This window comes from Loxodonta africana, chromosome X (genome assembly GCF_030014295.1).
Source record: "Loxodonta africana isolate mLoxAfr1 chromosome X, mLoxAfr1.hap2, whole genome shotgun sequence".
In the NCBI taxonomy this organism is placed as follows: Eukaryota; Metazoa; Chordata; class Mammalia; order Proboscidea; family Elephantidae; genus Loxodonta; species Loxodonta africana.
This window is the reverse complement of record NC_087369.1, coordinates 126,216,715-126,237,924: the sequence shown is the minus strand read 5'-3', so window position 1 is coordinate 126,237,924 and position 21,210 is coordinate 126,216,715. Positions and strand designations below refer to the sequence as shown.

Here is a 21,210-nt window from a genome sequence, read left to right as displayed (position 1 = left end):
AACAATAAAAGGGTTTTAAGTATTTACAGGTTTTCTTTAAGTACTAAAAGTCTATAACCACTAACAGGTTTGAATAAGCACTATACTTAGTGACTGTCTTTAATAATTGGAAAAAAACAATAAGTCACATGCTGTTACAGGAAACATGGTCCGTTTCAACATAACCTAGTCATATAATACGGAATTAAACTGCTATGCAATGGGCCACCTGCAGTCAAGACAGAATAAGAGACAGAATTATTATTTGTGACTTTAGTGACTCTACCTACCTGTGATTTTCAGTAACGTGTGAGTGATTAGCTCAGTGCGTTTGTATGCAGGACTAAATAGACCCAAGTCATGGATTTGAACCCTTTCTATGCCAGTTGGCTTGGCTCTTTTAGTTGGTCACAGACTATACCTTGTTTGTACAAACATGTGCAAAAGATCCAAGAGGGGCTGGGCTCTAGAGTGTGGAAGATGGAAATAATCCAGCCTTACTCCTGGAGACACTACTCACAGCACATACCACATGTCCAGTTGGTTACTGTCGTCATCTTCATATACAAAAAGCAGTTCATTACCAAATATTAGAGACAGCAGCTGGGTTTTATACAAATGCACTCCCTATTATTCTTGTTCAATCCATGGCCAACTAATTTGACACAAGCTTCCAAAAGAAACCTTTGTTTCGAAATATACATCCTTCCAGTGTTGCCAAATTAGGTTTTCCCCCCTCACACATTTAGTCAGGGAGATAACTATGCTTTGCAAGTGGATTTTTTTCTCCTTTGCTGTATTGGCTCACAGCCAGCCTCTCCAAAAAGAAAATATGTGCGTGCATGCACGCACACATACACACATGCATTTCTTTTTCTGAAAATGTTACTAAACACAGCTATTCAAAGTATTAGTTACCATAAATTTTAGAAGGGCCACATTGGAAAAGCAACAGTATTTTCAAAATTCCCTTATTTCTTAGTCATCTACTGCTGCTGTAACAGAAATACCACAAGTGGGTGGCTTTAACAAACAGAAATTTATCTCCTCATAGTTTAGGAGGCTAGAGTTCCGAATTCAGGGCGCTGGCTTTCTCTCTGTCGGCTCTGGAGGAAGGTCCTTGTCTCTTCTTAGTTTCTGCTCCCGGGCAATCTTCATGCAGCTTGACATCTCTCTTCCCCCATCTCTGCTCTGCTGGCTTGTTTAATCTCTTTTATATCTCAAAAGAGATTGACTCAAGATACACCCTACAGCATCCTTTCCTTTCATTCTTTCTCTGCCTCCTTCAGTTTAAGCTGATGGGTTTTCTGCTGTGGTTAGTTGGTTAGATCTATCAGTCACAGTCTTAATCTCTTTAACAAAAGACTGTGTAGCAATGTCCTTGGTGAACATTCTAGGACATGTGTCCCTAGTTTGTACAATAGAATTTTCCAAATCTTTAAGTTTTGTTTTCATTTTGCACAGTTCATTTTTGAGTCTATTTCTTTCGTCTCACATTTTACTACAAGTGTTAAGGAGAAACCAAGCCACCCCTTTAAGATCTTAGAAATCTCCTCAGCCAGATATCCAAGTTCATCACTTATAAGTTCTACCTTCCACCAAACATTCAGACAAGCTCTTTACCACTGCATAAAAAGCATTGCCCTTCCTCCATTGTCTAATCACATGTTTATCATTTTATTTTAAAGTCTCACCAGAAGCACATTTAACTTCCACATTTCTAGCAACATTCTGTTGCGGGTGCCATAAGTATTCTCTCAGACAATAGAGACTATCTCTATAGCTCTCCTTCTGAGCCCTCACCAGAATTGCCTTTGACATCCATAATTCTGCCAACAGTCTCTTTAAGCCAATCTCGGCTCTTACTATTAAAAAAACCAAAAACCAAACCCAGTCCCATCAAGTTGATTCCAACTCATAGCTTTTAATATTACTCTTCCAGCCTCCACCCTTTGCCAAATTCCAAACCTGCTTTCACATTTTAGGTATCTGTTAGAGCAGCACCCCACGCTGCTGGTGCCAAATTCTGTCTTAGTTATTTAGTGATGATGTAACAGAAATACCACAGGTGGATGGATTTAACAAACAGAAATTTATTTTCTCACAGTTTAAGAAGCTAGAAGTCTGAATTCAGGGCATTGGCTCTAGGGAAAGGCTTTCTCTCTCTCTCTCTCTGTCGGGTCTCTATCTCTTCTGAGCTTCTGTGCCTGGACAATCTCCATGTGGCTTTGCATCGCTCTTCCTCATCTCTGCTCCGTTGGCTTGTTTAATCTCTTTTATATCTAAAAAGTGACTGACTCAACATACACCCTACACTAATTTTGCCTTATTAATATAAAAAAGACAACGCATTCCCAAATGGGATTATACCCACAGGCACAGAGGTTAGGATTTACAACACCTATTTCAGAGAACATAATTTAATCCATAACATCTTATATATAGAAAAAAAGTTTTTAAAAAGTTACTGTAGAGAGCATAGAATCATATGGAACTGTTAGTAGTTATTAAACTCAGTTATCTGTAAATAAAAACTTTGAAGACTGGCAGACATTTCTGGATTTGTCTCTAAAACTCATGAATCTTTTCCATTGATACATAGGTGATTTAAAATATAGCTAAAACCTAACTAAAAGTTAATTTGTAGAATGAGGCAGACCCTCACTTACCCACACCATTAATGATTTGGGTCTACCTGCTGAAGGAGGAATAAACTACAGACACACACAGAGGTATAAATATCCCATGGTAGGATTAGGTGGGACCTCCCCCCACCCACTATCCAGAGATATCTAAGGTAGGATAGTATTGTTCCAATTCTAATAAGATTCCAGCCTTCACCACCTCACGTGAAAGGAACTCTGGTTACTTATGTAAAGACAGTGCCTAAAGCCAGGAGGAAGGGTTAATGTTCTTTAGCATGTCCTCTGCCTGGAAAAGGGCTTCCATTAACCTCGATTGGGTTACTTAGTTGCCTAGAAGCAGATGCACATGAAGGACTGCCCTGGATAGTTGAGAAGATCACTTGGCTTACAACTGGGGCACATTCTGTTGTTAAGCATAAAACTCCATTTGGAAGTGAGAATGTTCATAAGCAATGCTAATGTAAGAACCTCCTGGTAATCCTATCACCTCTGCCCCTGTTCCAATCAAGAGCAGGATGCACCTGCAGGCCCTTGACTTTCTCCTACTATAATTACACACCTGGGACTCAGGGCTACAGATGATACACAGCTGGAAGAATAAAATAGGCCAAAGGACAAACAGCTCCATTCCTATAAGCAGAGTATATTTTTGTGTTCTTGGTGGATACTGTTGCTGCCTCAAACTGGATCCTTGTTTGCTCTGATTTGGGTATCTTCCCTATCTCACAAACCTCCCTAAACTCAACTATTATTAATTCTTTCAACAAACTCTAAGCTATCCCTCTGTAATGGCTACCCGACTCCTTTACCACCTGACGAGACCTTCTAGACTCCTGCCCCATTGCTTGTCATGACTACAGCTTTTTTTTCCCCCTCCAACTATGTCTAAACTCACATATGCCTTGTCCTACCCTCACTTGCTCCCATTTATATCCTGAGATTACAGTTCAATCCTGCAAGAAGACTTTCCTCTGGAAAAGTATTGCTATATTTGTATATCCCCTATCAAGTTATGACAAGGAACATGGATGCTTTCGATATTTGTTAACCATCCAACACGTCTGGATAATATATTTTACCTAGAATTCTCAAAGCACACTATTCTTTAGAAAATGTTTGCTTCTGATTTCAGTTATGTCCCTTTAAGATGAACTAAAGTTGAAGAGCTCATGGTAGCTGGCCAGAGCAGGAAGACAGCTCTCAAAGCCACCATGTCAGATGTCCCAGAAGTTCTAGGATGCCAGCTAGTAAGCCAGCAGTGACGCAGATGGCCACAGTATAAAAAAATGCACTTCAGCCTTATGTAGACAGCCAAGAAAACCTCATGAATAGCCACAGCTGTTGTTCACAAAGAGAAGCAAGATGGATAGAGCAAAAGCAAGGACATGATGCAAATAAGGTTAACAGCAAGGCCTGAAAATTGTTTTAAAACTGAATGGCAATTCTGCGACCCCAGTTTGCTAGGAAGGCTAATGAGCTTTCCTCTGTGCTAAATCATGCTGACTAAGCTCATCTACGGAACCAGAAAATAGAGCACAAAGCAAACAGCATTATAAGGAAGAAGGCCGGCACAGTGGTCACCATAGGTATTCTGTTCCTAATGAAGAGAGGAGTCATGAGGACGAGAAGAGAGCCAAACTATCTGTGGAAGAATTTTCCTGTTGTCACACCTGTCCTTCCCTGCTTATAAATCTAATTTTAATCCTATGCACCATCAGGAAGCCATTCCTGTTTACAACCCAGTTCTTCTGGGGCTATACTAAACATAGTGTTAAACCCTTAGCTTCTTAAGTGCAAAGACTGTGTATTTTGTTGATTACTGTATCCCTAGTGCCTACTGTGGAGCCCTGGTGGCACAGTGGTTAAGGGCTCATCTGCTAATCAAAAGGTTGGTAGTTCAGATCCTCCGGCCACTCCTTGGAAACTCTATGGAGCAGTTCTACTCTGTCCTATATGGTTGCTATGAGTAGGAATGGACTCAACAGTAATGAGTTTGGTTTTTTGGTTTAGTGCCTACTGTAGTGCCTAGGATTCATATTTGTCATCAATCTTTCCTTGGTCTAGGAGCCTCTCAGTGCAGGGACCCCAGGTCCAAAGGACACACTCTGCTCCTGGCACTTCTTTCTAGGTGGTATGAAGTCCCTCTCCTCTCTGCTAGATTCTCTCTTTTATATCTCAAAAGAGATTGACTCAAGGTACAACCTAATCCTGTAGATTGAATCCTGCCTCATTAACATAAACATAACTACCTCTAATTCTGCCTCATTAACATCATAGATGTTATGATTTACAACACAGGAAAATCATATCAGATCACAAAATGGTGGCCAGCCTCACAATACTGGGAGTTATGGCCTAGCCAAGTTGACACACACTTTTGGGGGCCACAATTCAATCCATAACAAGTAGGCTTGTCAGAGTATGGAATTATACTTTGAACTGGCCCTAATTTCCCATTTTGAGAATATGTCTGAATAAGAGTTGGTCATACTTTTAAACAAGCTACTGTGTTAGGTAAATGCACTGCTTTGAAAATGAGCATGCACACAGACTCATCAAACAGCATTTCTCTAATTTACTATGATAAAAGTCAATGTAGCACAAAGTCATCTTATTGTTTACATAATAGTAACAATAAGACCTAAATAAAAGATTAGTCAGAAATTTTGACGTTACAGTCACCCCTCTGCCCTTCATCTACCACTACAAAAATAAAGCAAAATCACATAACTGTTTCCTTTGAGGCAAGACCATCAAAACAAAACAAAACAAAAGCTCTAACCCTCATTATTTCAATACAATGAAAACTAATTTTTAAATCTGTCTTTTTAAAGTAATGACTTACAATGGACTTCTTTTTTTTTTTTTTATCTTGACTTACCTAAGGCACTCCAGGCACATGTTCCCAAAGCTTATGGTAGTTTGTGGCTGAGGATTTTATGCATAAGGAGCAGCGTGTCATGATTTCTTATTGTTATTGATTATGTACATTCTCTTGAAAAAAATCAAATCATTTTTGGATGTGCAAAGAAACAAGGCACCACACAATGCTTTACTGATATATTTCATTTGCAAGATTTCCAAAGGTCATCATAAATGGAAAACACACGAAAATTAGAAGTCACAGTCTGAATTTCTATCCTTTGAGAATGGTGTTATAATCATCCAAAATACGTGGGTCCAGATGTCCTTTGGATTTTATAAGGCACACCTCTACAACTTTGAATTTGTTTCTTGCATGATTGATTTATTTTCTTAATGCCAGGAATAGATAAAAATTATTTGTATCTAAATTTGAATTTTCTGGAAGAAAAAAATGGAACTGATTTCTAATTTCTTTCTTACTAAGGGAAAGAGCCTTAACAGCATTTGTCTCATCTTCTGATCAACTAGTAATGTTTCCTTGTTAAATACTGTATTTGGAAATAATTTCAAACATACAGGAATATTAGCAAAAATTTTCAAAGAATAACCATATATCCTTTACCCACATTTATATTTGTTAATATTTTCTCTCCTTTGCTCTTTCTTGATAGATACAGATTTTTTTTCTGAGCTGTTTGAGGGTTAGTTGAATATGTCATAGCTCTTTACCCTTAAATACTATACTATGTATTTTCTAAGAATAGGGGTATACTCTTACATGGCCATAAACTCATATCTTTTAATTGGATTTGAACAATAGAAGACAGCCTACCATCTGTAGTTTCATCACCTCCAAAATGCTGTCGGTAGAAGAGCATTAATTCAATGTTGTAGCATTTATAGATGATCACTAGCAGTATAAGAAGAAGGAAGATTGCTCCCAGGCCCCCTGCAAGCTCAATTTTGTAGATTAAATCTGGAACAAATAGAATAAACAGGAAACAGTAATTAAATCAGAAACACTTGGAACCTTCCAATATTTTTACTCTCTAAGATGCACTACCCATCCTGCTCCCCCCGCAAGAAGATTCTTGTTTAACACAGTACCTTTGCTCTTGATAAATTTGTATCAACCAAATTTTTATAAAATTTATTCTCTTCTAAAGATTCAAGTAATATACTAATGAAAGTGGTAAATCCATCTGAAAAGGAATAGTCACATCCCAATTCATTCGGAATCCATCTAGATTTTCGCATATATACTCTTGCTTTAAGTGTATTTCAGGGAACTATTAGGGCTGTCTTATTCTGAGTCCAAGGCCAATATTTTGTTGTTTCTGTTAGATTATCTTATTGGTTTAGCAAGATTATTATCTAGTACATCGCAGGGCACAGGTCCTATTCTTCTACAGGGAAACAGCATCATAAAATTACTCTCAGAATCAAATAAAATCTAATGAGCTTGCAGGATTTAACTGTTTCATTTAACCCCAGTACAAAGTAAGCAGGGGAAATTAGCTTATCCATTTCCCCTACTTATCTGAATAAATGACTATAATATGCATGTGATATAATACACCCAGTGGGGCTAAAAGAGAATGAGAAATCCAGGCTAATCACTTAGCATATCCAGCTATCGCTGGCTACCTGGTAGTACTCATAGGCTACTCCAGTGCGGCACCCCTAGAACTCTGAGATTTGGAACAATTAAATCAACACATAATGGAAGAAGACATAATGTCTCCCAGGCTCAGGGAACAGTGACTTGCCTGTAGCTTAATTAGTGACTTAAAAAAAAAAAAAAACTAAAAATGTATCATCAAAAACAGGGATGACATCATGGAATTTAGAGAAATGGGAAGTCAGAGGAGAATCTAGAATATGAGTTTAGCCATGTCTGGGGGAGAAATGCCGAATCTGGGAAACACCAGACCAGAGACATATTTTTCACCGTGGGACAGGGATATTTCATTGGTCTCAATACAGAATTAATTGTCTATAAGATTAGTTAATCTCCCTTTAATCAAAATGCATAATTACCAAGTGATTTTTTTTTATATGAATTCCACTTACCATGTAACTAGAAACTGGGAAAGGGAGTGGCATTCTAGTTTGTACCTCAGTTGTTTGTGAGTTTGGTTGGCATCAGTCAGTCTCCCCAGATGGATCACTTCTGGGGCACTGTCAAAATCAAATTTCTGGCCATCTTGAAGGTCTCTTGACAACCAGATAGACAGTCTTTCTTTGGGAATGTCCCTCACCTCTTATGGCTTATTGCTTAAGAAAAATTAGTCAGATTCAATATAACACTTAGGATCTGTTTAGCACTATACAGTTTATAATAAAGATAAATATATTACAAATAACTTCAACCAGTCTATGTTCTCCAAATAATCCTTTAGGACAAGAATTATTACTTCATATTATAGATGAAGGATCTGAGACTTAGTATCTTAAGTCACTTACCCAACATCATACGCCTAAGAAGTGGCCAAGATGGGAATTGAACCCAGGTCTCCTAACTTCAAAATCAAAGCTCTTTGTATTAAGCCACAATTTTAGAAGCTCTTGCCTGGAAAGCAGCAACAGAAAGTCCTCTCCCTTTTCCGCCATAGAACTGTTGGTAATGCTTTCCAAGAACATTTGAGTTACAATGAATTTTGTCTCTTTCTTCCCTTTCAGATCCAAGGGAAGAAGATACAATTCACCAGGCTGAATTAAAAGGACTAGGCAGATTTCTGACACTCCATTGACAGTTATTGGAGAATCCTGTAACTGCAGCCGGGGAGGAAGGAAAGGCTCCCTGGAGTCCCGCGTAAGAAGAGCGTTAAGTTTTGTGGGGAGAGAAGGAATTTGGTCTTGAAAAGGAGGTGGAGTGAGGGAGGAGATGATGGTGGCCAGGGAGAAGACAGCTAATCAGAAGAGCCATGGAGTGGAAATGTTAGAAACACAAATAAATGTCACTCTGTGAATAAGAAGACAGGGGGAAGGATGGAAAAACGAAGTGAGCTGGGCTGCTGTAAGGACAAAACATGGCAATAAGCAACATTATGAGGAGACACATAATGACTGGGGTAGGATACTGGAATCGATCTTTGTCCTACCTGCTGCAAGTGGTTTTCATTTTGAAAATTAAGTAACAAAATTTCAGGTTAACAACAACAACAAAAGAATCCCACCACACATTAGCTTTGCCTACTGGCTTCGATATAGAATGCGGCTCCCCAGGCCTCTACGTGGGTGGTGATAAGGCAAGCTTGCTTCTGAGACCTCTGCGAGGCTGCAATATCACAATCTTTGCTTGTTCTCTCCCCATCTTACATCAATTATACATTCTTAATAGCCAGTGTTACATTGACAGAGCAATACATTCTTTTCCTACTCTGAAAACCGACTTCCCTTTCATCTCTAGGGCACTGATTGTCTTGATTCAATATGTTTTTTTTTTTTTTCCTGTTCTAAGATGTTCATTTTATGCTGTAAATTTTTTGGTCTCTCTCTCTCTCTCTCTGTCTGGTCAGAACAGCTTTCAACTCTTTCCAAAGTCATCAAACGGGAATTTTTCAGCAATTTCTATCTTATTTACAGTGTAGAGTTGCTATTAGGTAGATGGAAAACTTCAGCAGCAGAAACAATTTGCACTTCTAAGTAGGATTCACCTTTTTCAGCAGTAAATTTACAGAAGAAAAGCGTGGCAAGAAAAGTACCTTTGTGGTTTTGGGGTCCATTTTATAAAAATGTCTCTGAAAGATATTACCTAATGATGGCTGTTTAAGTTAAAAACTGTGGCCCTAGGCCCTGTGATTCAACCAGTATTCTTTGATTTAGCCCAGGCAGTCACATTGAAAGGGAAACATCTATCCTATAATCACAGTGCAGAGTTGCCATCACCCAAATGACACCTGGCTTTTCTCTTGACTTCTGTTTTCATCTGCCATTTTCCATCTCAGCAGGACCTATACTTCTAGGGGCATTTCCTGACTGAGAAGCCGCAAGTAAGTTTTGGGGGGCTGAGTCTTGGATATGCTTCACAAGGATTGCTGTAGCCAAAACAGCAAATATTTATGGGGTTATGACTTTTTCTAGGCACCCAAAGTACAAGCATAGTTCTTTTTAACCTTCTTAGTTTGACCCAACTATTTCTCCGCTGTGAACACAAAGATCAGATACTTTAGGATGGGCCAAAATAGCAGCTGAAGGCAAGGGACTGAGGAGAAGGCAGGCTGAAATGTCTTGAGATAATGAGCTTGTTTCTCTGACTCATAAATTGGGAGGCAGGTTAGCAGATCCCACCTTAGGGCTTCCTTTACATGTTTAGTGTCAGGGTGGGGTAGCAGCACTGGGAACAAAGAGATTCAGTGATACAGCTCTATTTTTGTGGGAAAAGGAGTGTGTTCAGAGAAGCAGAATGAATTATCAAAATTTCTTTAGCAAAAGTTTAAATTATTAGTTCACCAAAGAAAAAAAATTAGGATGAACTTCTTAGTAAAATGTTAGTTGTACTTACTGGTGAGTAGTTCATCAGGGAGGGAGAGACTGGATAGGTGCAGGTAGAAGGTGCAAATGTAAGGGGCAGTTTGAACTTAGAAAACCTGAACCTGATAATCTCATATAGTAGGAGTTTTCATTTTACCAAAGGCCTTTTCACGTGATGAAAGGATTCATCACGTGTTTCTTCTCCACAGTGATTGCTTTGGGCATCTTAAATACTTGACTTACAGTATATCGGGTAGTTATTGTTCCATCAAAAAGCCATACTTGTATTTCAGGCAGAAGCACTGCAGCCGCTGAGGCCAGGCTATGATGTGACAGAGACCTAAAATGTCCAACTCCAAAGGAAAGTTCTCCTGACTTCACTTTCCATACTAGACTCCTTTAAACTTAAACTCTATTTTTTTTAAGACGGAATTAGGTCCAATAGAATAAGAAATGGCACTAGAGAGATAAAAGCTTTATTTTCAGAATAATGACATTTCCCTGCTTCTTCTAGAGCTGCTTGTCAAGGTCAAGTATTAGGATTGGCTGGAAAAGAGAAATTTCATCCTGGCCAGGAGGTACAACTAGTGACCTTGCTGATTGGATCTGTTGTACTGCTCTATAGCCTAGGCAACAAGAACACTGATTGAGAACATTTGTTTTGCTACATTTACAAAACCTTTGCCAGACCCACACAGACAGAAACTATTTAGTCTTCCGCAATAATCAAGACAGAGTCATGGCAAGGTGAGAGCCAAGCTCAGATGCTGCTCTAGCTGCTGAGATTATTGTTCCTACGCCTACTTTTATCTTCTTTATCTGTAAATTTAGAGCTGCTTTTGTTTGCATGTTATATACAATTTCCACCCATCTGGAACCAACTTTAGAGAATGATCTCCATAAATGTCAAATTATTTAGAAATATATACACCTGCTAAAGGCCTCTTAACACAGGGTCATATCATGAAATAGTGGTTAAAATCTGTATAACACTTGTAGGAATATTATATGGGACTATTCGTTATTTTTATTTATTTTTTCAGTTAGGGAATAAAAAAGTAACATTGCTTCTAATTCAATGGTAAAATCTCTAGCATTTCATTTAAGCAATATAAAATTATACCAACCAAACCAAACCTGTTGCCATCGAGTCGATTCCGACTTATAGCGACCCTACATGACAGAGTAGAACTGCCCCATAGAGTTTCCAAGGAGTGCCTAGTGGATTCGAACTGCCAACCTTTTGGTTAGCAGCTGTGGCTCTTTGCTACGCCACCCGGGTTTCCAATATAAAATATAGGAAGGTAAAATATGGAGAAAACATGGGATGTTAATGTTTATCAAATTTTACATAACACTTACAATCAAGGTACGTTTTATCTCGCTTGATTTAAGACAGAATAATACTCCATTTAATTTATCCACTCCCTAATGACATTAAAGCTCATAGGCATTTTACACTAATATCCACAGCAAGAGAGAAATTTGTCCTTAAAAAGACAAAAATGTTAACAGAAGTTTATACTAAACGATAAAATAGGGCCAGGAAACTTATCTCTCTTCACTTCAATAATTACTAGTAGCTAAACAAACCGTAGTGAAAAATAAATACCCTTTTTACGCAGCAGAACGCTGGCATGTTTTCGTCCATTTCGGTTTTCTACATGGCAAGTATAATTCGCCAGGTCAGCCTCCACCACTGAGTCAAAGATGAGTGCCAACTCAACTTCTTTTTCTCCAAGATGCTCTTTGAGGAGCCTGAAATAAACACAGTATACTGGGCTTAATTAGTTTGATTTGGGGATAGAGCAGCCAGGCAAAAACTACAGATGGTTATCTAGCTCACAGGAGTCTCCAGTGGGCACTCAAAGTCCTGGATTGGTGTAAGTGTGGGACCTTCAACAAGAAAACACAAAAATGGTTCTCGACCTGAAGACCAGATGGAAAAGAAAGAAGTGAGGAATTCACTCAGCAAAATGAAATGTTAAAGGGGACCACTAGGCTTAGTGTGGAAACCCTGGTAGTGTAGTCGTTAAGAGCTATGGCTGCTAACCAAAAGGTCGGCAATTCAAATCCACCAGCCGCTCCTTGGTAACCCTATGGGGCAGTTCTCTTCGGTCCTATATGGTCTCTATGAGTTGAAATCGACTCGACAACAATGGGTTTGGTTTTTTTTTTTTAAGGCTTAGTGCAAATTGTTAAGCGCTCCACTACTAGCTGAAAGGTTGGTGGTTTGAACCTACCCTGAGGCACCTCAGAAGACAGGCCTGGTGATCTCCTTTCAGAGAGTCACAGCCTTGAGAACCCTATGGATCAATTCTACTCTGCACACATGAGGTTGCCATGAGTCAGAATCAACTCAAAGGCAATAAAGAACAACTCACTACCAACCAACGACAACAACAAGCTTTGATAAATGAAACCAACGTGATTTGTGTGGCAAAAAAGAGGAAACATTGGTTCCATGTTCTTGCTGAACTTATCAAACATAATTGGATCTTTGTACCATGGCATGAGGGAAAAAAAATCTGTAGGTGTGTAGGTTTTGGTTTTGCGTTAGAGGTTAGAGTTTTGATAATAGTGGAGGGAAGGGGGTAAAGAATGGGATCTTGAAAATGGCTGCCTTATGAGAAGTGAACTAAGGGTGGTGAGGGGATTTACTATGCCCAAATACCAGGGAGAAACCTGTTCTCTACTTCTTTTTTTTTTCCAATGCAACCATGTGTCCTGCAGCCCTAATCCCCCAACTATGTTAGCACACCTTCACCCTCCCACCCTCAGCCCTGTTTTCTTCGGACTCTGCTTTATCACCCTCATCCCCAGAAGAAAACCTGCCCAATGTGCCATTTTCTCAGTTCTGCTTTTTTTTTTTTTTTAATCTTTCAAGGGAACTTGCAAAGGGCCTTGAATGGCCAGGAACAGGTGTTCTCAGAGAAGCTGAGTTGCCAGGAAACTTTCCTGAGGAGTATGTCTCCTGTTTCTTTGGAGAGTTATACTCTCGCCAATGACCAGCTACCTACTGGTTGAAGTGAAAGTAAGTACCCTGTTAACTTTTGCTTTTCTGACTCCTCCTCCTGCTTTTGGTCAAAGAAGGGGGAAATAATGATTCCACATGGTGGCAATCCTGCCCTTAAGTTGCTGGGTGAGGTTCTTCAATACATATATTTGCAAGTATGGAATATTTTAGATGGAAAACTGAGGCACCATAAGTAATTATTTTCTTTGTTTTGGACACCTGGGTGTGAATGCAGAGAAGGCCCCTCTGATTTACTGGAATTTAGCATGAAATTGGAAAAGAACACTGAACTCAGAGAAAACTATGTTCTAATTACAGACCTCCCATTTACAAGCCGGGTCCTTACAAAGTCATTAACGTAATGGTGCCTTAATTTAACTCATCTTTAAATTGGGAAAAAAAATACCTATCATACTTAACTATGTTGCAATTTGAAAAGTAACACTTCGTACACGCACAGGAATGTTATTAAACACCACTCTTCATTATCCAAAGGTCAGTTGTTTACATTTTGGATCTTCCAAGTAAATTTGTACTTACATTTATTGACATTGAAGATTGGCTTGCCTTAATCCCTCTGGTTCCCATTTAAGAGAAGGAATGCCTTAAAGTTGGGTTGATGGAAGAGAGTTCCTAGAATCTGAGCATCTCCCATACTGAGATCTGAGGTCCAAATTACATTCCAAATAGATATGCTTTTAAAACTAAGCCTATTTAGATTCAAACAGATACATGTACACCAATGTTCATTGCAGCATTATTCACAATAGCCAAAAGGTGGAGACAATCCATCTGAATGGATAAACAAGATGTAGTATATACATATAATGGAATACTACTCAGCCATAAAGAGAAATAAAGTACTGATACATGTTATAACATGAACAAACATTGAAAACATTATGCTGAGTGAAGTAAGTCAGACATAAAAGGTCAAATACTGCATGATCCCACTTATGTGAAATATCTAAAATAGGAAAATGCATAGAGACATAAGTTTTTTAGTAGATGCCAGGGGCAGAGGAAAGAGAGTAATAGAAGTTATGGCTCAAGTACTGAGTTTCTGTTTCAGGTGCTGAACAACTTTTGGAAATGGATAGTGGTGATGGTGGCACAGCATGGTGAATGTAATTTCTGTCACTGGATTATACACTTAAAATAGTTAAAATGGCATTTTTTTGTTATATCTCTTTCTCTGCAATAAAATAAGAAAAAATTAAGCCTATTTCTGCTCTCTTCCAATAAAAACAATTTTTTTTTTCCAATAGGATAAATACTTCAGAGTTGTCAATGCTGGTGTTTGTAGTTTCAGTACGCTTCCTTCTCCTGCCCTTTATATTTATGGATTTCTTAGTACCATCACCAAACTAGATAAGGGATGAAGTGTAAGCTGCCCAGACTTTTGTTAACCAGATTTTTGGGACCACATTTGCCAGTAGCCTCTCTATTAATTGTCTTTCTTCCTGCGTAAAGCTCTGGTTTTCTTTTTTCTTTCCTCTCCCAACTTACACTTGGCCAAAAAAAAAAAAAAAATTGAGAATTTGCTGTCTTTATGGCTGACTTTGACTTTTGCTCTCTCCAATTTTTCTCCTGCTAGGGAGCCCTGGTGGAATAGTGGTTAAGAGCTTGTCTTCTAAAAAAAAGGTCAGTAGTTTGAATCTACCAGCCGCTCCTTGGAAACCCTATGGGGCAGTTCCACTGTTTCCTGTAGGGTCGCTATGAGTTGAAATCAACCGGATGGCAATGTTTCTTTTTTTTTATTTTTTAAATTGGTAATTCCTAGCACACTCAAGTACTTTAGCTCTAGGTAACCTGCTGTGGAAGAACCCCCTTTAGTTTCAGAAGCTGCTTAAACACCACAAATCCAGCTTGATTTAAAGCTTCACATGTAGGACAGCCAGGCACAGGGCAGAAAGCTGATACTGTCCCTCTGGACCAGGACTTTCTCTCTTCATTTCTAATATAGTTTCCAAAAACAGCTCTTCACGGACTGCAGAAAGAATCTGAAGAGAGGATTTGAAAAATGATCCTTGGTCCATCTATTAATACATATGAGGTGTCTTAATTATCAGCTCTTGAAAATCTAGAGGTGACTTGCTTTTTTTATTAGAATTAAAGAACAGATTAGTGTTTGTCTATAAATCACTCTGTAGAGCAGTCAGTTATTTCCCAGCAAACATTGAATATGTAACAATTTATCAACGATTCTTTGTCAATCCCCTAATGAGCGCCTAGCTCTGTGATAGATAGTTGCTGTAAGAGAAAAATAAAAATTAAAAGACCTGGTCCTTGCTCTCATGAAGCTTCAAAATTTGAATGAGGAGAAAATGAATTGAAAAAATGAAAAAAAATTATAGAGAGAATAAAGTAAGGCACTGTGATCCAGCCACGCTCAAAATGGAATTTCAAAAAAGCCAGAGGCTATTGTAGACTAAGCTAGCTGAAAAAGATTGAGAAGATACTGGCTAGGCAAAAGGAAGAAGGAAGGGCTTACCAGAGGGAAGATGGGCAAGTCTTTGCAGAATGTGTGAAAGAAAGACACTAAGAAGACTGGATTCAGAATGGATGATACAGGTGAGGGCATCATGGGATATCCTTCAAATAACTTAGGATGTATCTCATTCCAGTGATTACCACTTAAGGCAAGTTACATGTAACAGAGAACACTGGCATAATAAAAAAAAAAACAATAAATTCAGGCAGCAGAAATCCTATCTTCAAAAGTTTTATTTAGTTAGACCCTACTATCAAAAAGTAATGCTAGAAAAGCACTTTATTAATGCAATTTGATATAATCCAATGCCACCAAATGGATACTTTAAAAGCTCTATGTGCCTAGTATTGTGATGTGCTGGGACATATTAATAAAATGAAAGCTGTCTCAAAATTGTTTCACATTACCACTTACTGACTTCCTCTAACAAAATTTAGCTATGGCAAGGAAAGGAAAATGTAAAAAAGGAAATACTTCATGAACAGGGAAAGTCCAAACTATTTTTCAGTTTTTTTTTCCAGCTACGAGGGTATTTTTGAAATGTTTATATAGATGCTGAATTGCCACCAGAGAGCCCACAGTTCACATTTCGTAGTGCCTGCCCATATCACCAACACAACTACTACCACTACCACTGCCGTCATCGTTGAAAAGTATTTATTAGTAACCAGCAATCTGCTCTGCTGGACACTGTACTAATCTTTGCATAGAGATGCTCCCTGATCTCCTAAAGGTTTTATAATCTAAAATAAACAATTCCAAACGGAATAGTAACATACCATTCAGAGAAGGATCCAAAATACAATGAAATTTTGGTTAATGGAATTGTTCAGGGAAGGGGATTCTGGCTAATTAGATTTCCTGTTCACCTGTGATTTAAATAGAAAATCCTGTTTCTTCCATTGATGTAAATAATTCTAAAATATCTAACGCCAACTTCCATTCATAATACATAGTTCCTTGAGTCAAACTGGGAAGCCCTGGTGGTGTAGTGGTTAACAGCTACAGCTGCTAACCAAAAGGTTGGCAGTTCAAATTCACCAGGCGCTCCTTGGAAACTCTATGGGGCAATTCTACTCTGTCCTATAGGGTCGCTATGAATCAGTAATTGACTCGACAGCAGCGAGTTTGGTTTTTGGTTTTGAGCCAAATTGAGTTCTCTGACACGGAGCTCTGGTGGCGCAGTGTTTATGCATTTGGCTGCTAACCAAAAGGTTGGTGGTTTGAATCCACCAGCCACCCCTTGGAAACTCTATGGGGCAGTTTTACTCTGTCTTATAGGGTGGCTATGAGTTGGAATTGACTCGATGGCAATGGGTTTGGTTTTTTGGTTTGACATGTAGGTATGCTGCAGTTATTATCTTGATATGAGTAATCATTGTCCAGGAATGATGGGGAATATGAAGGATAGCAGGTATGTTTTTTTTTTTTTTTAGGAAAAAAAAAACACTTAAACAAATGCTCTCTTTTGGTGCCATTTATTTTTTTTTCCCGTTAATGCCTAATTAGCCAAAAACCAAGGACAAGTTTGTAGTCTAGCAAAATCATATTTGTTGATTCAATGTATCAAGGGAGGGAAACTCCTGCGGAACAGGATTGCTCTTTGATTGGAGGGAAGAATACAGCTTCTTGTGTAAAGTCTGGGTCCCCACTGAAGGATTCTGAGGAGGGTCTAGGGAAGCTAGGATAAGTTCTGTGTTGGTTGTGCTTTCTGAGGCAGGATTGGGCGAAAGGGCGATTGGCTAGGGATTGGATGGTGTCATGAGGTGAGGGAGACTTAGCAGTTGGGTATCCCCAGTAATAAATGAAAATAGCAAAGCAGGTCTGGGGCACCATTAGTAAGAAAGCAGTAGTCACCCAAAGAATGAACAGGAGCATTATGGCATTTTACAACTGCTGCCTGCCCTTGGGAGAAACAGTGTTTTCTGTTAACTGTGCAGCTGGCTTTATCTGTGTCTGTCCTCCCAGCCTGATTAATGGCAGGGCTGCTTTTTCTCAGGCCAAGCTGATTTTCACTCTTTCAGTCCCAGACAGGTTTTGACTCTTGAAAGCCTAAATATGAAGTACGATAGAACATTCTGGGCAACTGAGCATTCTTGCTAAGTGCGTTTTCATCACTTTGATCTAGCCCCACTGGAACTGTGAACTGCTCAAGGGCCCCTCTTCCTTGGTCTCTAAACTTCAGTTTCTTTATCTGTAAAATAAAAGCTAACATTGTTTATCTCAAATGGTTGCCATGAGAATCCAATGTGATTTGGGACGCCGAAATTCTTTAAAAATTAACTGAGCATTGTAAAACATGAAATGGAATTTTTATTATTATTTACTAATTACAGGTTCTTGTCTAGAGCAGTTTATAATCCCAGATAATATGGTTGAGGCGAGGCATCTAGAGCCTGCTCAGTAAATGAAGAGAGATGACAAATCTTAGGTAGGCTTTAATATTTTCTGTATAGGCCAAGGCTAAGACCCACTGTGGAACTGTGACTAGCAGCATCACCACCATTCCCCAGACAACATCCTTCAGATGGCTGGAAATTAAGGCTTACCCTAGGTAAAACTAAGCTGTCTATCAAGCTTATCTTTTCCACTGAAGCTTCCTCATGTCTTATAAAATCCGCATTCATATACAGATATTATGAGATCTGAAACTTATTCAAGGCATAAGCGAAGTGATTGATTAAAGTGTTCCTTCTTTAAGTAGGATGGGCTGAGAGTGGCGGGGGTGGGAAGGAGAGGTGGCATTTTGGGTTTTATACCTCAACTTTGGGAAGGCCAAGACAGGTGGAGTGCTTCAGGGCACTGAAAAGAGTGGTGAGAAGTTGCTAAAATGGAGCCCATCATCTTGCCCATGCTGCCTAGGACTTGATAAACCAGTTGCCTTCTAATTGACTCTCACTCATGGTGACCCCGCGTGTGTCAGAGTAGAACTGTGCTCCATACGGTTTTATTGTTATTATGTTATTATCATTTTATCATTGTAAAGATATATATAAAACACCAAAAACAAAACAAACAAACAAAAACAAACCAAACCTGTTGCCATCGAGTTGATTTTGATTCACAGTGACACTACAGGACAGAGTAGAATTGCCCCATACGGTTTCCAAGGAGCAGCTTGTGGATTCGAACTGTCGACCTCTTGGCAGCAGAAAAATGCTTAACCACTGTGCCACCAGGGCCCCATATATAACACACATTTGCCAATTAAAGATTTTTTCACAGGTACAATTTAGTGACACTAATTACATTCATCATGCTTTGCAATCATCACCAATACCCGCCACCAACTTTTCTATCACCACAAACAGAAACTCAGTGTTCCCTAAACTATGCTTCCCATTTCCTTCTTCTTTCCTGCCCCTGGTAACCACTAATAAACTTTGGTCTCTATACATTTGTTTTTGTCTAGATATTTCATATGAATGAGATCATACAATATTTGTCCTTTCGTGATAGACTTAGTTTACTCAGCATAATGTTTTCAAGGTTCATCCATGTTGTAGTATATAAAAAAAAATTATATATTATATTATTAGGACTTAATTTCTCTATGGCTGAGTAATATTCCATTGTATGTACGTACCACATTTTGTTTATCCATTCATCTGCTGAAGGATATTTAGGTTGTTTACACTTTTTAGCTATTGTGATTAGTGCTGCAATGAACACTGGTGTACATATGTCTGCACGTATTACTGCTTTTGAATTTCTTGAGTATATACCTAGGAGTGGAATTGCTGGGTCATATGGTAGTTCTATCACCACAGATTATATATATATAGAACTGAGCTGTGGTGGCACAGTGGTTAAGAACTCAGTTGCTAACCAAAAGGTTGGCATTTTGAATCTACCAGCCGCTCCTTGGAACCCTGTGGGGCAGTTCTACTCTGTCTTACAGGGTCGCTATCAGTTGGAATTGACTTGACTGCAACAAGTACGGTAGTTCTATATTTAACTTTTTGAGGAACCGCCAAACTGTTTTCCACAGCAGCTGTACCATTTTGCAGTCCCATCAGCAACGGACAAAGGCTGTAATTTCTCCACGTCCTCACCAACATTTGCTGTTCTCTGAGTTCTTGATCTTAGCCATCCTAGTGGGGGTGAAGTGGTATCTCATTGCAGTTTTGATCTGCATTTCCTTAATGGCTAATGGTAGAGGCCTGGTTGTGCAGTGGTTAAGTGCTCAGTTGCTAAGTGAAAGGTTAGTGGTTGGAACCCATCAGCCACTCCACAGAAGAAAGATGTGGCAGTCTGATTCCATAAAGATTGCAGCTTTGGAAACCCTATGTGGCAGTTCTACTCTGTCTTATAGGGCTGGTATGAGTCAGAATATACTCGACAGCACCTGATGACAACAACAACAACCTATCTTCTTTGGCGAAATGTCTATTCAAAGCCTTTGCCCATGTTTTGATTGGGTAGTTTGTCTTTTTCTTGTTAAGTTGTAGGGTTTTTTTTTTTTTTTTAATAGTTTCTGGATATCAATCCCTTATCCGATATATGGTTTACAAAAATGTTTCCCCAGTCTGTGGGGTGTCTCTTCACTTTCCTGATAAAATCCTTTGATGTACAAAAGTTTTTAATTTTGATGAGGTCTCACCTATCTATTTTGTCTTTTGTTGCTTGTGCCTTTGGTCTCATATCTAAGAATCTGTTGTTGAAGACTAGGTGCCACAGAATTACCCCTATGATTTCTTCTAAGAGTTTTATGGTTTCAGGCCTTTCAGTCAGGTCTTTGATCCATTTTGAGTTACTTTTTGTATACGGTGTGAGGCATGGGTCCAACTTCATCCTTTTGCATGTAGAAATCCAGTTATCCCAGCACTATTTACTAGAAAAAAAAAAACTTTTTTATTTACTAGAGGGACTATTTTTCCCCCATTTGATGGATTTAACACCCTTGTTTAAGATCAACAGATCATAGATGTACATGCTTATCTCTGAACTCTAAATTCTATTCCATTGGTTTTTATATTTATCATTATACTGGTATCAGATTGATTTGATTACTGTAGCTTTATAATATGTTTTGAGATTGGGAAGTGTAAGTCCTGCTACTTTGTTCAGCATTTTCAAGAATGTTTTGGCAATTCGGGGCTGTTTGCAGTTCCATATAAATTTGAGGATTGGCTTTTTCATTTCTGCAAAGAAGGTTGTTAGAATTTTGATGGGTATTACATTGAATCTATCAATTGCTGTAGGATCTTGACAATATTAAGTCTTCCGATTCATGAGTATGGAATGTTCTTCCATTTATTTAAATCTTCTTTAATTTCAGTAATGTTTTATAGCATTCGGTGTATAAGTCTTTCACCTCCCTGGTTAAATTTATTCTTAGGCATTTTATTCTTTTAGATGATATTGTAAATGGACCTTAGTCTCCTTCTCAGATTGCTCATTGCTGATGTATAAAAACCTGAGTGATTTTTATGTGTTGACTTCATATCCTGCCACGTTGCTGAATTCATTTATCAGCTCTAATAGCTTTCTTGTGGAGTCTTTGGGGTCTACTATATGTAGGATTATGTCATCTGAGAAAAGGGATCATTTTACTTCTTACATCCCAATTTGAATAGCTTTTATTTCTTTTTCTTGCCTAATTGCTCTGGCTAAAACTTCCAGTACAATATTGAATAGCAGCGGTGATTGTGGGCCTCCTTCTCTTGTTTTGATCTTAGATGAAAAGCTCTCAGTTTTTCTCCACTGAATATAATCATAGCTGTGAGTTTTTC

At 38.7% G+C, this 21,210-nt stretch overlaps 1 protein-coding gene across 1 annotated transcript in view; it reads right to left on the bottom strand.

Annotated features, from left to right (window-relative positions):
• The window catches only part of IL1RAPL2 (interleukin 1 receptor accessory protein like 2), a 602,004-nt gene that overhangs the window by 14,586 nt on the left and 566,208 nt on the right, over positions 1–21,210 (bottom strand). The window contains exons 6-7 of the mRNA XM_003414874.3: positions 11,578–11,723; positions 6,322–6,465 (exon numbers count right to left, since the gene is read on the bottom strand). Coding sequence (XP_003414922.1) covers positions 6,322–6,465; positions 11,578–11,723 — 290 coding nt within the window. The remainder of the gene's footprint in view (positions 1–6,321; positions 6,466–11,577; positions 11,724–21,210) is intronic.